At 44.7% G+C, this 18,040-nt stretch overlaps 1 protein-coding gene across 6 annotated transcripts in view; it reads left to right on the top strand.

The window, feature by feature from the left end:
- Nucleotides 1-7,716: 7,716 nt before the first annotated feature.
- Dgki (diacylglycerol kinase iota) overlaps nucleotides 7,717-18,040 on the top strand; it is a 455,950-nt gene continuing 445,626 nt past the window's right edge. For 3 of the 6 annotated variants that reach the window (XM_085683757.2, XM_085683755.2, XM_085683753.2), the window contains exon 1: nucleotides 7,717-8,102. In XM_085683757.2, the coding sequence (XP_085539883.1) occupies nucleotides 7,717-8,102 (386 nt within the window). The remainder of the gene's footprint in view (nucleotides 8,103-18,040) is intronic. The other 3 variants (XM_085683756.2, XM_085683758.2, XM_085683759.2) reach the window with 2 other exon arrangements.

The raw sequence follows: 18,040 nt of genomic DNA, 5'->3' as shown, positions 1-18,040 counted from the left end.
AAATTAGAGTCATTTTGGGAGAGGGAACCTTAGTTGAGAAAAATGCTACAACCAGATAGTCCTGTAGGGCATTTTCTTGGTTAATGGTGGATGCAGGAGAGCCCAACTCTGAGCTGGTGGCCCTGGGTGATGTGGGATTCCCTTTTGTATGCTGTGAATAACATTGGTTAATGAATAAAAAAAACTGCCTGGGCCTGTTGATAGGGCAGAGTAGAACTAGGCAGGGAAAACTAAACTGAATGCTTGGAGAAAGAAGGCGGAGTCAGAGAGAAGCCATGTAGCCCCACAAACGCCAGAAATTTACCTGGCAAGCTACCACCTCATGGTAATACACAGATTAATAGAGATGGGTTAAATTAACGTGTAAGAGCTAGCCAATAAAAAGCTTGAGCTAATGGGCCAAGCAGTGATTTAATTAGTACAGTTTCTATGTGGTTATTTCAGGAGTCTGGGCAGCTGGGAAACAAACAAGCTGCCTGCAGCTACAAATTGGTGCCAATGTAAAATCCACTTAAAACCTGAGAGAGCTTAGGAAGGAATTCTAGGCAAAAGCAAAAACAAACAAACAAACAAACAAAAACAACAGAGTTAAGCATGACTTAATTCCATTGCTTCTTTAAGAGAGGTTTTCCTGATTCAGCAGTAGCAGAAAAAAAGCCTGCAGTTTTAAAACATCAGCTTTCTGAGCCATGCTGCCAGCGCAAACTCTGACTCTTTCAGAGACTGAGTATTTAAATGGGGTTTGTGGGCAGCATGCTGCAAATTACTTGGTGGCAGCATAGGCTAACTGGTTATCAGAGTAAAGCTGGTCAGAATGGTTCCCATTCAGCAGACTCAGGCACTGAACTGCCAGGTTGGACTGGGCAGAGCAAGCAGGCAGGGCCATTTTTTTCCTAACAATGCCACCATTTAGATTTTTGAAAAGCGCTTAGCATTTTAAAAAGCTGTCCTGGTCAGAAAATGATTACAGATACACAATAAGGACAGATTCAAATATAAAAGGTCTCTAAATGAGACACGGTGTGCTTAAAAAATGTTCGTAGGCTTGGGAGAGAGAAGAAAAAGAGTAAAAAGACAGTAAATATAATATAAAAGACTACAGATAGTTATAGTTTAAAGAAATAAAGATAATAAAATAAATATTAAACCTGTAGAAAAGGTAATGAGTAAGGTAATAGAGTAAGAAAATAAGTCATGTAAAGATAGAATATACACAGAGAGTCTGGATTATGTATATTATTGTGCTTTCTTTGAATTTTTTGACTGTGAAGGAACTAAATACAGAGAGATAGTTCATTGTATGGACTGCTAATCTAAACCAACATAAAGGGATCTTGACTTCAGAATTTGAGTCTAAGGATATGTTGCTTTGGAAAAGAGGTTCTGCTTTTGTTTCCACAGGAGATGAGAACATGTGGATTAATTCCAGACTAATGTGGTTTGATGGACCAAGACCACCCATAAAGGTCTCTGTGACCCCCCATTCACCCAAATACTTTGCCCAACAAAAAGAAGGAAGCTGTTTGGAGAGAACTATGCCCATATTCCCAAATATTGTCTATAAATGTCTATAAATGTTTGTTTACATTTAAATGGAGATATGCTATAGAGATTTACATTGGTATGAATCTTGGTTTATTGATACAAATTTAATATCAATTTTATTATTTGTATTTCTGCTCTTGATTAGGGTATTGTGTTTGTGCAGCTCATTTAAAATGTAATATATAATTAAGAAAAATAACTTAATAGTTAATCATTGATAATAATCAAGTTTGTAGTCATGTTAGTTAGGTTTTTTTAGAGGTATAGAGAGACATATTTCAGTTAGATAGGTATTCTTCAAATCTTTCAGTGACCTTCAGAATATGACATTTAAAATATTTTAGTAACGTAGGACTTTTCATGACAATGAGACACATTTGTTCCTGGAAGCACCAATTATTTCAAGAGGAAGATGGGCATTGCAGAGGCTCCTCATTGAGCTTTTTAGCCATTTGGGCAAGAAACTGTTCTTGGCTGGATGGTTTTATGCTATGCTGTATGAACTGGACATGCAGGATACACAGAGAAATGACTGCTGAACTTGCCTAAAGGTGAGATGGTTCTTTGGGTTTCCTGCTCCATGAAAGAGTCTGACAGACATTCTGCAGGGTATAGAATAAAGGGACTGATGGACTTTGCCATTACAAGGCAGAACAGATCTTCAAATTTCCTGCTTTGTTGAAAAGTCTGTTGGATACTATGGGCCTGTAGGCTAAAGATGAATGCTCCAATGGTACATAAGAATTTTGCATGACTGTCCAGGTGGCAAGATGTCACTGTCAATTCTAGAGTTTTGGAAGTTGTTTACAATGTACTTCCTTTTTACTTAGGTAATATTCTATCCTTCTGGAGTCTTTGATGAAGTTGAAAAATATATAGTTATAGTTACAGTTTTCCTTAGTTATGATAAAAGATAAAGTAGATATAAATATTGTAACTGTAATTCTTGCTTGATAACTGTTTTGTTATATGTAATTTTTCCGAGTTGAAGTTAAAACCTTCCTTTTTATTTAAACAGAAAAGGGGAGGTGATGTGAGTTTCCCCTCTGTATGCTATGAATACCATTAGTTAATGAATAAAGAAACTGCCTGGGTCTGTTGATAGGGCAGAGTAGAACTAGGTGGGGAAAACTAAACTGAGTGCTGGGAGAAAGAAGGCAGAGTCAGAGAGAATTCATGTAGCCCTACAGGAGACAGATGTTAGAACTTTACCCAGTAAGCCACAGCCTTGTGGTGATACATAGATTAATAGAGATGGGTTAACTTAACATGTAAGAGCTAGTCAATGGGTTAATGGTTAAATTAACATGTAAGAGCTAGCTAGTGGGCCAAGCAATGATTTAATTAATACAGTTTCTGTGTGATTATTTAGAGTGTCTGGGCAGCTGGGAAACAAACAAGCAGCCTTTAACTACACCTGGGTGCTATTAGAAAGCAGACTGAGCAAGTCATGAGGAGCAAGCCATTAAGCAGCACTGCTCCATGGCCTCTGCATCAGTTCCTGTCCTGACTTCCCTCAGTGATGGAGTGTGACCTGAGAGTTGTAAGCTGAAAAAACCTTTTTCCCCTCCAGTTATTTTGATCATGGTGTTCTAGCCCAGCAATAGAAATCTCAACTAAGACACCAATAAATGACTGGTTTGCAAACTTTGCCCCAGGATCTGGTTTCTAAGGAATGCAGACAAAAACATATTTGTTCACATTATCTCTTTGTTTTAATTTATGTGTATTTTTTTTCAAACAGCCCCTTAAAGTTAGGACATAGATGCTTGTTAAACTGTCATTACCCAGCTACCTAATAACATTTGGTTAGGTTCTTCATAAATGTTGCCTTAGAGGTGTCAGGAGAAATACTCACCAAGACGCCTTCATGGCTTGAACTGTGAAGGTTTGTGGCTTCCTCCTATAGAGGTCTAGCTGGTATAGGGGCCAGAGGTGTGAGTAGGCTCAGCTTGGGTGAGGGGGAGATGGTTGGGGTACTGAGTAGAAGAAGAACAATCTTAGGGAGACCTGCATGGCCTTACAGACTTCATGAAGACTTTAGGCACCAGTTTGTGGAACACAATACACACAGCTCCAGAAAAATGTTCCTTCCTTCCCCACCCTCTTTTTCCTCCTCCCCCTTCCCTCTCTTGTTCTTGCCTTCCCTCACTCCTCTCCCTTGCCTGCCTTAGGCCTTCAGTTACAGTCATTCCCCTCCTTTCTCACTTTTTCCTCCTGTCTCTCTTATAGACCCATTTTTAGAAGCTTTATTACTCACTTTGATCTATAAATAACTGAGATCTTCAATATATGCCTGCTTGTGCAATTGCTTTTTACCAAACACGATCCTGTGTTATTACATGAAAATTCCTGCATACTTATTTCAGGAATAACGGCTGCATTGTCATCTGCCTTGCGGTGTTATTGACTGCTAAATTTCTAGTCCCAGCACCTTCGTAACTGACTTAGAACAGAGTACACACTTAATATTGTCTTCTTCTTTTTTTTTTTTTTAAAAAGCCCATCCTCCATGCCCCTTTTAAGAGCAAACCTGGGGCCTGAGACGGCTCAGGGGACTGCTGCCAAGACTGGTAGACTGAGCTTGATTCCTGGAGCCCACGAGGTGGAAACAAAATGGATTTCCCCTGTGGTACACATGAGCATGAACACACACACACACACACACACACACACACACACACACACACTAAAGAAGTAAGTAAATAAATAAATGCAAAATTGTAAAAACAAGCTTTACATTTGGAGGACAAAATTTGATAAAATTTAGATGTTAGTTGCTTTACTTGAAGGGCAGTAGTAACAGGAATGTAAATTATGGAGATTCTGCCATGGGGTAGGGTCCAACAAGAGGCTTACAGTTCATGTGGGGTCCAGAAACCAATGCTTGCATGTACCCAGCGATGTTCATGTTGCATTTGAAACTGTGCCACTCAGAATCGTACACATTTTCAACGGTGTCCCTTTTCTATGATTGGAATGCTTCTGGTCCATGCTGAGGAATTTCACATCTCAGTAAATAAGAAGAAAAATAGGGAACTGAATGAACAATTCCAAGTTTGCTTAGTATAATATCAGGGAAAATAAATGCTCTTAGAAGGACCACTGATCTTTCCAGTAACTTCTCAGAAGGTCCTCCCATAGAGGAATTCATCTTTCTTATGCTTTAGTTGTATGTGCCTCCCAGATGTCTCTCTGTCTTAATTTAGGGTGCATATGCACAGACCAAGATTGAAAAACTCATTTTCTTTTGTTTAGCAGCCCACAGAAAGACTCTTTAAGTATGCAAATCTGCACCCTGATAGGCTGGGCAGGCTTTTCTATTAGCTTGGGAGACAGAATGTCTCCTGTTAGTACATATTGATTGAATTATGCAAACTCTCAAGATTCTAGTTAGGTTTGCCCAACTTTGCTTGGGCTCCATTGCTTTGCTTTCTAGCTTTCTCTTTTTCTGTATGTATACTCACTTTGATATATCTCAATAATTTCATTCCAAGCAAGAGGATATATGTTTTGTGTGTGTGTGTGTGTATGTATGTCCCAGTTTTTCCATTAGTGGTAACATGCTGAACATCTTACTTGACACTTATTCTCCTTTTTAGGCAATACTATTATTGTTGAGATAATTTTATAATAACATAATTTCCTCCATTTCTCCAAATGGCGGCAGAGAATTTCATTCCTCATAGGTTATTAGTCATATATTAACGTTAATGAAGAATTACTAGCCTCTTTCCACTCTTAGTCTTATGAGAATCCTTACTAACACACCAGAGGGAACATTTCTAGAAATGGATTGTTGGGTTAGCTAAGAAATGCTTCTTTTTTTCTCTTGTTTTGGTTTTGGAGAAATGGTCTTGCTGTGTAAGTATGGCTGCCTGGAACCTGCTACATAAACTAGAGTAACCTATATATTCTCTTGTCTCTCTCTAGTAAGTGCTAGGATTACAGATGTGAGCCACCACACCCAACTCTGGTAAGGCATTTCATCCATTGACAGATGTTAGCAAATTTCCTCAATTTACCTACCCACCATTTTCATCAACACCATCTATTAGCAAACTAGTCTAACGTGGCATTTAATAGTTCAAACTTCTGTTTCGCAAAAAGTCAATTTGAGTGTATTTTGCGTTTTCAAAATCAAATAGGCTCCTTTCTCGAGAATCAATGATAGCATATGATGGGTATGCCTAGCATATACTGTATGATCTGTTAACAGAGGGTATAATATAGCCTGAATACACACTTGGGAGAGACTGATGGGAAACACTGTGGTCCAAGCTTAACATGATGGGAACCTGTTGGTGAACATTCAATACATTCTAGAAGGGTCTTCTGGGTGAGACAGATGTGTACACTAAATTCGACGGAGGTGAAGGAGACAGCATGAACATGGTGGGTACTGGAGATCGAATAGGAGGCAGCAGGTTGTTGTGTACAAGGATAAGAGTGGAAAGAGCAGAAAGAAGATGAAATAAATTTGCACATGAGCCAGCTCTGGGTGAAGGGGAAGGGGGCAAGTCCTCCACATGGACTCATATGGTCTTTAGAGATCAGTCACCTATCCCAAGAACAATGTGAACTTTACCCTAAGGATGATAGTCCATTAGAAACCTTTACAAGTAAGTAGAAGGGTGACATGGCAGAAATGGTCTGGGGAAGGTGTGGCTACTGATGAAGGTGGTCCAGGAATTTAGAGAGGCTGACATTAAATCTAGATGTTTGTGGATCTTGCCTTAAAAGTGGTTAAAGCCTCTTCTGAAGTGTGTGTGTGTGTGTTTGTGTATGTGTGCGTGCGTGTGTGTGTAGTGCTGACCCCCAACTGATAGTCTTGCTTCATTTCTCCCTGGAAATGTCCCTACCTCTGTCTTATATAATGCATGTGTGAGAGGATTACAGACTGTGAGACCTGGAAGAAGTTTGAGATACCTCTACTCAAGCTCCTAATTTTAGTCCTAGCAAAAGAAAGGCAGAGGAATTTAAGAATTTGCTTCTGCTCAGGCAAAGTCAGCCAGCGACTGCTCTCTCGTCCGTCTTTACTAGCAAGTACATCTACGTATGTAGTTTGGTTACTCACACCTACGGTTGAGTATAGATCTTTCTTCTGTTTGCTGACAGCAGAGATTTCTTGGGTGAAAAACCTCTAATTTAGAAAATGATCTATCTTAAACACTTTGCAGCCCATCGTTCAAATTGCACAGACTTCAATAATCTGAGAAACAAAAACTGAGACAGAGAGGGGAGCAGTTGTTAAATTTTAACAACGCAGCTGCTTTCAACGTCGGGTTCTGAATCACTAGAAGCCCCTTCCTGGGTGAACCCCTTCTCTCCTCCTCCTGCAACCCCAGGGCTTGGGAAACCACAGCACGAGGAGGCGTCTCAGGTCCTCACTTCTGCCTCAAGGATGCGCTCAGCCTTCTGCTTCACCGAGGATCCAGTGATCCGATTCAATCTAATTAACAGCTGTTTAGGGAGCACCTCTAAGCTTTTGGAAGGCATCAAGTAAGGATCTGGGCAAGGGCGCTCATGGATGAAGATGTCCCAACCCTCTCCTTGAGAAAAAGAAACTGGCGCTTAAATCTAATCCCTCTATAATTCACATGGTTAACGAATTCCCCCCGAGGTTTCTACCAACAGAGCTTCAGATGCATCCCCCTAAAGGTCCTCCACGTCTGGAGGTTATTGCCTGGTGCTAGCTCTGGGACTGCAAGGAGGTGATGGAGAAAATGTTGCCTCTGGAATCTGGCATCAGTGGACTGGGACCAAGCCATGTCCAGAAGCTCACCAGCCACTGCCAGGGCAGAGTAGCTCCTGGGTCCGGGTCCGCTTCCCTTGTGTGCTAACCAGGGCGCGGCAGGCTTGCCTCCAAGTTTCCCAGGACACTCTCCTTTCCTAATGGACAGTATTCGTCCCCAGCGTCCCAAGCCCAGCAGCTCCCTATAGCTTCCCCTCTCTGCTCCATTGCGGTTCACTGCCTGCAGGCAGAGTTCAAGTTCAGCTGCGGCTTTTGCTCTGGATTTAGAAAAAAGAAAAGAGGGTGGGAGAATTGGAGGGAGCCGGCTAGTCGGGCGAGGCCGAGGGTAGGCGGAGAGAGGTGGCCTCTGATTGGTTGGGGAGGGGGGAGTGGAGGCACGGAGTTTCCCACAATGCCCCGGTGCGGTGCAGCCGCGGATGGATGCTGCGGGAAGGGGCTGCCATTTGCTGCCCCTGCCAGCGGCGCGCGGACCTGCCCGCGCTCCCGCCGCCTCCAGCTCCCTCAGCCCGCCCGGCCTTTGCAGCGGCACCGCCTTGGCTTCCTCCGCGGCCGCCGGAGCGGTCGCCATGAACCCCAGCTCCTCGGCGGGAGAGGAGAAAGGGGCGACGGGCGGCAGCAGCAGCAGCGGAAGCGGCGCCGGGAGCTGCTGCCTAGGCGCCGAGGGCGGCGTGGACCCGCGGGGTGCAGGGGCAGCGGCTGCTGCCGCCCTGGAGGAGCCCGCGGCCGCCGGACAGAAGGAGAAGGAAGAGGCACTGGAGGAGAAGCTGAGGGACTTAACTTTCCGGAAGCAGGTCTCTTACAGGTAGGCGCGGGAGCCAGCAAGACAGGTGCCGCCCAGGGAGGGGGGACACTTGCTCTTGCTCCAGAGAGGTACTTTGTGGAGTTAGGGCTGTATCTACAGCTCTTTCTCTCTCCTCAACTCTCTCTGTGTCCCTGCCTCTCTCCCTCCCTCTTTCTGTTTCCGAATCTCTGTCAGTCTGTCTCTCCCCTGCTTCTCTCTCCTGGGGATATGTGTTGTTCTGGTCTCATTCTTTAATACTGAGCTGGAGGGAAGAAGCGGGATACCCCCAGCTTGTCCCTGCCACACCAAGGAGGGGTGGCATTTGTAACAGGAGAGAACGCTAAGGTCAGAACAAGATTTCAACCGCGTCTGTGAGTGCAGGGTAGTGGGTGCAGACCCAGACATGCCCAGCTTAAAGAAAAGTCGTCCAAGTTGCCCCTACGCTGGGCTGGTGTCATTTCCAGCACTCCCCCTGCCTTTCAGAGTTCCCTGGGTGAGCCTTGGGCACTAACTGGATAGCCGAGATCCGCTCTGACAGGCAGGAAAGAACAACCCTATACAGAAGAGAAATCCTTATGGAAGTTCTTATCTTGAAATCCCATTAAGGACCAGTGAGAAGCGGGTCTCGGAGGTATGTCAGTAGGTATTGGCATTATGTGCCCATGTGTTCTCTCCCTCTCTCGGTGTGCCCAGCAGATGATATGGGCAGCCTACTCCCAAGCTATGCGTGAGGGTGAGAAGAGACTGTGCCGGCCCCTGAGGATGGATGTGTTTGTAACACCAGAACAGTGGAGGATGAAACGTCCACCCGATTATGTTTAAAGAAGCCCAGACGGTGTCAGGATTTGAACCAAAGTGAGCTTCCCTACCCTCCTCTCCTATTCCCAGGCGAGAGAGAAGGTGTCGGGACCACCCTCGCTAATGCCCTTTTTCAAAGTTTAGCAAACATCATAGCATAGATTTACGAAGGATTGTACTTGCTGGGTCTCAGAGGAATACTTGAAAAGGGGTCGGGGAAGGCATCCATGTAGCCGGCTTCCTTTTGGGTTAGCAGGTCCCTTTTAGAAAAACCACCTAAAGTATCAAGCCTGTCACACCATGTACTGTTATGTAAGCAAAAGCAGATGACAGAGGTGTGTGGGTTGCGAGGGTGTGCTCTGTTTATGGGGGCAGGTGTGTGAATCATTGGGATCCCCACAGGCACTGCCTGGACCGGAGGCCCTGGCACCAGGGTTTCTGCTCTCTCCTAAATGGTCTTCCTCACCAGGTGGTTGCCGCTGCATCCATCGCTTGCATTCCCTTCTCCACACAGAGGGGGTTTCCCACCTGAGTTGTTCTCTTAGTTACTCACACAGGCCAGATCCAAATGGATCTTTCTTTTTATATTTTCAGCTTCTAAAAATAGGCAGGTGGTGGGGAGTGGGGTAGCTCTAGGGAAGGATGCTAGGACACGGGCAGCTCTACTTATGACGGTCTGTCTGGCTCTTAGGGGAACAGGGACTATATTCAGCCTAGTTTAGGAACTGTAAGTTGCTGGGGGGGGGATGTTATTATGTGAAGTACATTGTGGGTCTGGCTTCTGGGCTAAGAGAGGCTCCTGGGTTATTGGTATTCATGAGACTCCTTATTGGGTAGGGCTGTGAAGCCAGAATTTGCAAGGGAAATCTCCTCAGCTTGCCTCTTGGCAGGGGTCATTCTCTGAGCCTCTCTCTTGGAAAAACATACTGTTGGGGCTGCAGTTCTTTGGCTGGCATGTTCCCACAGGCACGTGGACGTGTGTACACACACAAACACAGACGTGTGAACTGCAGTCAGAGAGGAATAGCACATGATACTGGCCTGTCTTGAAGCCCACACTGGTGGGTTTCATTTATCGGATGCTATTTCCTTTTAAATGAAGCCTCACCGTTTCCAGGGCAGTGACACTTGGCACACACAGCACCTCAGGTGTGCAGCCTCTCCTCTGTGGGTGAGGACGGTTGCCACACTCCTACGGGGAATGCTTACACATCACCACCTGAGAGTTACTGTCTCAAAGATGCAATAATTGACCCTTGATCTCATAAACTGTCCAGCCAAACCAAGGAGATAGCCTCCAAGGCAAGAAGGGCAGCGAGTAGTGATCTCACCTGGCATGTGTTTATCCTGAGTAATCTCTGTGTTTGGGTCACTGCTGTTTATTTATCCTTAGGGTCAGAGGAAATGGTCTATCTGTTTGCCAGCGTGGCCCTCCTTGCTGGACTCAGAGATGGAGCTGGACGTGATGGTTCTAATGAAAGGCTGATGAGAAATCCGTAAAGATGATCTGGAGTTGGGTGTTGGCTCCTCAGGGGGTCCCCTACTGCCTCCACGTGATCCTGAGGATTCTGGGCACAGCTTAGGATGGGGACTGGTAGGAGTTAAGGGAGAGGAGTCAGCAAGGCCCTAGGGAACGGAGTCTCTGCAGAAGTGTGTATCTGAGTGGGAGGTAGAGCTTCCATGTAAGGGGATCATTTGAGGTGCTGAAGTGGAGATTGTCAAGCAGGTGGAAATGTCTTGAAGAACACGAACATTTGTAGAGTGAAAGTTGGTGTGAAAGAAGGGGGCTTTGGAGGAGTGTGTGTGTGTGTGTGTGTGTGTGTGTGTGTAGGGAGGGTCTCATCTGTTCCTCTTGTTGCTAAGGAACATATAAGCTAGAGTTTAAAAATAAATGAAGAGTGGGTGGGCATATGCAGTGACTCCTGTCTTTTTAGGAACCAGAGCCCTTTACAAAAAGCCTTTAAATAACCATTTCTGGAGGCAGATTATTCATTTTGCTGACTTTTACTTTGTTAAGTAAAATAAACTCCTTTATATACCCCTAGACTTCCCCTCATTATCCTTTCTTTGTTGGCTGCTCTTTTGGGGGGGGGAATGATTTTTCCCATGAGAATTTTCCTTTTATTTCAGAATCTGCACCCCAAAAGCACATAGTCCCCATAGACTGTAAAGCTAAAGGTTTGAGCAGGCAGTGCAAGTGATCCGGCTCTTTTCTGTTCAAATTACTACTTCCTTTTTCTTTGCAAATTATGGTGCTGCAACAGATACATATGTGTAAATGACTATATAATATGTAGGAACTCGTTTTTAGAACTGCTGTATTTTAAGTCAGTAAAACAGAAAGGGGGAAAAACTCAGAAAGACACAGGGAAGGAGAGAGAGAGAGAGAGAAGGTAGCTGATACTTACTACAGTCTCTTTGTCAGGCACGGTGGGAAGTATTAAAGCATACTGTATCCTTTTTGTGTGCGCCTGTGTGTAAGTGTGGGTGTGGGAACATGTGTGTAGGTGTGCATGTCCATGTGAACATGTGTGTGCGTGCACATGAGTGTGGGCGTGTGTGTGCAGGTGCATGTGGAGGGCTGAAGTTGACACTGTCATTTTTAAGGCTCTCTCCACTTTATTTTTTGAGGCAGGATCTCTCACTGAACTTGGCGCTGTCAGAGTCTGACCAGTCTAACTAGCCAGCTTGGTCTGGGAAGAAATACCTTGTCTCTGACTCCCAAGCTCTGGGATTACAGGTGGCCACCATACCAACTCAGCTTTTAAGCTGATCGTAGACCTGAACTTTATTCCTCAGGCCGGCAGGACGAGAGCTTTATTGATTGAGCCTTCTTCCCAGACATGTATATTGCATCTTGTTTGAGCTTCATGGTTTTTGGCTTTCTGGTGTTGTAGATAATGAACCTGAAGCACGGGGCTTGACTGGAAGCAAATCTGACTCTAAAGGACTTTCTGTCCAAGCTACATCTTTCTAGTTGGTTCCTTGAGCATCGGTCTTAGGTCTGAACTCTTCATGTGTGGATGAGTGTGTGTGTGTGTGTGTGGTGTGTGCTGACTTTTCATCCCACCTGCAAACTGTAGGTCTACCCGCTTTCTCTTTTTCTTTTCTTTTTTTAAAATTAAGACTGGATCTCTCTGTGTAGCTTTGAATGTCTTGGAACTCACTATGTACAACTATGTAGACCAGGGTGGTCTCAGACTCAGAGGTCCACCTGAGTGCTGGGGTTAAAGGCATGCCCCACCCTACCCAGCTTTCCCTGCACCTCCTATATCTTGCATTCTTTGGGCTGAGATGCTTTGCCTTGGTCTCTATGGCCTAGTGCTGGAAGAAACCCTCTACTAGTTCAGCCCTGGAAATGAATATAAATCATGATCCCCAGCAAATTGTTTGGTTTTACCTCGGAGAACAAAACCACCTCCGAGACACCTGCTATCTCCATGAAGACACCCGTGTTAGAAGTTTATGCACTTTTAAAATAATTTCTGCAGGTGCTGTGTAGGTGCAGAGAGGGTTATTGCAAAGCTGCCCCCTTTCCTCTTTGGGCGACACACAGTGAAAGAGAAAGTACAAGTTAGCTCGTTAAGGAGTCCTTGACAGTTACCATTACTTATGAGATCTCCATGCACGGGCTTACAGTTTCTTCAGTTGAAAGCCGTGGTGGTCACAGCTGAAGTTTCTAATATAATATAGAAGCTATGACAAGGAACATGCACCTTCTTAGAGTTGACAGCTAGCAGAAAGGAAAGTCATTCCTTGACCGTGATGAAACATAGTTGTCTGTTGGTGACCGTGGAGGATCAGGCCCAGGACTACTGGGCAGATATGAAAATCTGCCGACACTCAAGCCTCTTCAGTAAAACAGCATCCCATTTGCCTATAACCTATTTGCACTTTTTCATAACCCTTAAATCATTCCATTATTTAAAATAACCAATACAATGTTAATACCATCTAAATAGTTGTCAGATACTATTATAAAAGCAGTGATGACAGTATGGCCTGCTTTGTTCAGAAATGATGAGTTTTCTTTCTATTTTTTTTTCAAATATTTTCAGTCTATGGTTATTTGAGTCTATAGTGGTATAATCAGACAGTGTTGTGCTCTGTTCTTTGGAATAGGATTGCATTATCAAGGGACAGCTGAGGAGTTGGAAGCTAAACAAGACGGCATGGCACGACTTTGCGGTGATCTGGAGTTAGTAGCATACGGAGAACATTGTCTTCTCCTGAATATCAGGGCTTTCTTTACAAAACCAGTTTTAAACATCATTGCTATTTCATGCATTAGTTCGATAAAGACTTGTGGGTGAGACAGAGCAGTTCCTTGTTATTTAGGTTCCACCAAGTATTGACTTCCTCCCTCGGGACGCATACCAGGTTCGACTTCCAACTAGCTGCTGTCTAGGGCACGATTGCTGACTCTGATCTTTGCGAGGTTGGATTTGATTCTTTTTTTTCCTTTTGCACAGGAGAGTTCTCACACTGAGCCTCATGAAGCTAGGGGTTGGAGACGCGGAACAGCACTTTGCTGGTGTTCAATTCTGTTGTGGCAACAGCGGTATTGCCTCATGGGGCCAAATTAAATTAGAGGAGAGCTAGCTCTTTCCAACATTCTGTTTTCTAGTCTGAGAAAATGAGGACTCCCAGGGAGGGCCAACCTGGTTACTACACCTCTCCGTTCTTCTGGACTGGGATCTGGGGTGCATGTTTCTCTGTCACCTCAAGGCATACTTGGGGCGGACACCCCTGTGAGACCAGAGGCATCTGGAGACACCACAGTTAGCTTTGGGCTGGACGTTTGTTTTCCAGCTTGTGTTTGCATTGATCACACTGGTCCTGTGGACACTAATGATTTCATCTGAATTCCCATCTTGTGATAGTTGCTGCATTCAGTGGCGGCATGTAGTCCTTCTTCGGATGGATCCCAGGAGAAGATAGAACATGCATAAAATAATCATAAAACAGAGTAATTTCTAATTGTTTGAGCTGGCTGAAGCAATTGCCAGCCACAGCAAGCCAGTGCAATGGGAGAGCTTAAAGAAATGAAATCCCAAGCTAGGTCTGTTTGAGCACAGTGCAATCACAGTGTCTCTTGGGCTTGTGTGCCAGCAAACTCCTCAGAAGGTGGTAACATTGAGGGTCCGCGCTCAGGTGGACCTCAGTGGGGTTCCTTCAGATAGCTCTGTTAGGAGTCAGCCATGATTTCCCGATCTGAAAATAAACTGGAGTTGGAACCTGGCGTCTTCCAGGTGGTGGTGGACAAATCGTATGTCCTCTTTGATGCATAGGCATCCGTAAAATGGTGCCACAGTGACTTCTGCCTTGGAGGCTTGGAGATTAAGGGGGCTACGTGGCACTCTTGTGTGGCACTCATCTGGGTGAACTGCCTCAAAGAATCTTGTTCTTCTTGATCAGTAGGTAGAAGAGAGATATTTATTGAGTCAATAAACGTAATCATCAACTTTAGACAAGCAGCCGCTCTTGCCTCTTTGGGGTCCATTGTAAATATCATGTTCCTAGCGCCTGCCTTTTTCTCACGTACACTCTACTCAGCAGCCCAGAGCCGTGTTTCTGTTTACAACTTCGTCTTGGAGTACCTGCTCCAGCCATCTAGCCAGCTGTTGGAGGCCGGAGGAGGGCGGCAGAAGCTCTTCCTTACCCATCTATTTGCAGCTTGTCAGAGAAAAGGGCTTAATTTGCCTTCTGAGCAGCACTAATTAGCTCTCTGGTTCGCTTTCTGTCTGTCTCATCCCTTTCCATGGGGCGGCATTGATTTTCTCCCCAGGGAATTTTCTGTCCATATTTCTTCCTGTGAGTAGAACTTTTAACCCAGCATTCCTGGGGTCGGTCCTAACTGCCGTCTACTCTGTCTGACCACTCCAACAACTGAGGCTATGTGTTACTTCACATATCTTTTCTTTAGACCCATCTGAATGATGTGTGTGTGTGCATGCACGTGCGCGTGTGTGTAAGTTTATTTGAAGAGTGCTTTACCTCATTCACTCTGTGAGTCTGATTTCTGCTTTGTTTATAATTTGTTTAATAACCAACTCTTCAAAAGAGTGACAGCTACTTTTCATATTCGTGTATCCTACACAGCACGAGAGAATGACTTGTGAGTTTGCCAACACCCCTAGTATTCAAAGAGGTGTGGTCTGAACCCAGCTTGGACTCTTCTAGAGAAACGTAAGTCATTGTGTCAGATGTATGCACACTGGCTGAAGGAAAGGACAGCCATAGTGAAAGGTCTTAGAAGGTAAATGCTGATACTCTTTCTAGTTCCGAGTTTTGTGAACTTTGGAATGGGCCAAGAGCACTATTGTTTAAAAGGAATTTCATGGTTCTTGGATCAAAGCTCCATGAGATTTGCCTTTACATTTTTAGACTCACAAATAAGTGTCTGGTAGAACTGATTCTGGTTTTGCTACACTCAAAATCTGGTTTTTGTTGGGTATGGGGGCAACACCCAAACTTTAAAGTGTGATACTCTCTTTTACCTTGTTGACTCCTCTTGGAGTGAGCTTAAGAGCCCTGGTTCTGAGCCTTACCATCGAGGCCCAAATAGTGACTTCTGCCTACTCACTGTGTGCTGTTCTACAAGTCCCTTATGGCCTCAGTGTGCCTTAGTTTCCCTGTCTGTGAAATATTCACTACAGTAGTACTCACCCTGTAGGGCTATTTCCAGTTTAAATGAGCTGACACATTTCTGGCCCCCTCAAGGCAGATGACATAGGTGTGCTAGCAAAGATGGTGTCTTCTACATGGAAGTTCAGTGACATAGCAGGAAAATGCATTATTCTTTCAAATATTCAACACCATATCAGTGACTGTCAGTAAAATGATTCAGATAATATGAAAATGAGGTAGACATCCATTAAGATGTGAAAACCTACAGGGTTGGTTGGGCATTCATGGCAATGTAAAATTTCTGTTGATTTCTAATAGTGTACTTCCAGAATGGATTAGAATGTTGCTCCCTCTTACTGGGCAGCTCAACCAGGCCAAAGAACAGAATTATTTGTGAAAGAACTTTATATGGTTTTATTGTTGAGTACATAAAACCAGCTCAAGACCGATATAAATGTTGGGGTGTGTATGGGTGATGTATTTTCCTCCGGACACAAAGATAAGGCAGATGGCTACTTTCGTAAATTCGTAGATTTGTGGGAAATAGAAAGCAGATTCTTTAAAGGGGCTACTTTTACTAAAGTGTACATGTGTGAGATGTGTCAGAGCTCTGGGAAAGTTATTATTATTTTTCGTATGTATGTGTGATGTGGGTATATGCGTGTTCATGTGTGAGTGCGTGCTGGTGCGTGTCCACATGGATGCATAGGCCTTGATGTCAGGAGTCTCTCCACTGTGCATATTGAGGTCTTGCCTCTCACTTGAGTCCAGAGTCCACTGGTTCAGCTGGTCCGCTGCCAGCTTGCTCTTGTAACCTCCTGCCTCTGTATTCTGAGCACTGGGAACATAAGCAACCTGCCAGGCCAACCTGACATTTACATGGGTGTCGGGGATCTGAATTCAAGTCCTCATCTTTGCACAAAAGTATTTACAGATTGAATCATCTCCCCAGCTGCTTGTAAAAAAAAAATCATTCTTTTTTTTTTTTTAAAAAAAGCCAAACCTGGAAGGCAATTTGTTTAGAGACAAGAGGAGCTTTATACGAGCTTACGTGGACGCAGTTTTTAAAAGGGGTTTCATGTATCATTTTGAGGAAAACTTCTGGAACATTTCTCAGGCCAAAAGGACTGGAGATTTAATCATTGTGTGTGGCCGGTTTTGAGGCAAGCCACTCAGACGGAGAGCATTCCCTGTAGAGGTTTTTTGATGGAAAAGCTTGATTAAAAATAGATTCTCCCTTTTAAATTGACCCCTTGTCCTTGTAGAGGCTGAGCGGTGGCATACTCTTGTCTCTTTCTACTTGAAATGCAATCCCGAGCATTTGAGGTTTGAAGGAAGGAGAAAACTGTGGGGGCCATGTGGCTTTCTCGGTCACCTGCAGTCCGAAATGGCTTGTAAACGGCATAGCGCTAGAGTCTCACGTCTGAAACCCGGATACCTGGATGGCCAGGTTCTGGGGAGAGTTTTCATCTGGGTTGCCTATGGCTGTGATCTTCCGGTGTTCGCACGAGGCTGAGAGTAGAGAGTCCAAATGAGATGAGCCTCTCCCTAGAAGGCTGCCAATCTCACTGATGAGAGAGCGTCACTGTCCACGACCTAATTCCCTCTTCCCCACTTATCCCTTTGGGGGTTAGGATGTCAGCATATGAAGGAGATGTTAGACCTCCACGGAACAATTAGTTAGGGCTTTATGTGTATGTTATGGGTGCCGTGGGACTGAAGTGACATAGTCGTGACCGTGTGGGTTTTCTGGGGGTAGGGAGTAAGCACAGACCTTCAGCCCACCTTCCATTTCCTCACAACGTCTTAGGAAGTCACAGGCGTCACTATTTTTGTCGTCTGAACCATTCCCAAGGCAACAAAGACCTATGTATCTCCCCACCTGTGAGAAGTGACTAACCCCAGTTTTACTCGGGAGCTGCAAAACATTCAGTGTACAGCATTTCGCTGAGCCTGTGATCAGGCAAGGGCTAGTACTACGTCCACCGTATTGATCAGGACGTGGAAGTTTGCAGTGTCGGCAGTTTTCCCAAGGCCATGCAGCTGGTTAGAGTGGCAGGCTAAGATCCGTGTTTCTATTTACATACTTTTCTACTTCTCGCCTCACACTGCTTCCCAACTGCAGCCTCTCATTCCGGTTACGCTTCCACTCTTTCCCATTTTTGGTGTGCAAAGAGTCAGATTTTCACAATGCAGTATCTTATGAGACCAAACTCCCTGGCGGTGTGTGTTGCATGCATTCCATTTCAGCGGGCCCAGACAGGCCTCGCCCAGGGCTCAGAGAAAGACCTTACCCAGAGTCCATAAGCCTGTTTGTCTTGTGCCCCAGCATGAGACTCGGGGCTGGGTGCATACAGGCCACTTCCAGCTGTAGGGAGGACAAGACTGAGCTTTTCATGCTTTCGCCTTTAAAACAATGTGAACTTTCCATTCACTGGGAGTGGAGAAGGTAAATCTAGTTTCCTGGGATTCGAAAATGATTGTAGGGATTAGAGCCTGGCACTGGTCCTGTTAAATTCTACCTGCAGGGC

Source organism: Myodes glareolus, chromosome 25, assembly GCF_982192425.1.
Source record: "Myodes glareolus chromosome 25, mMyoGla1.1, whole genome shotgun sequence".
Taxonomy (NCBI): domain Eukaryota; kingdom Metazoa; phylum Chordata; class Mammalia; order Rodentia; family Cricetidae; genus Myodes; species Myodes glareolus.
This window is presented reverse-complemented; position numbering and strand designations above follow the sequence as displayed.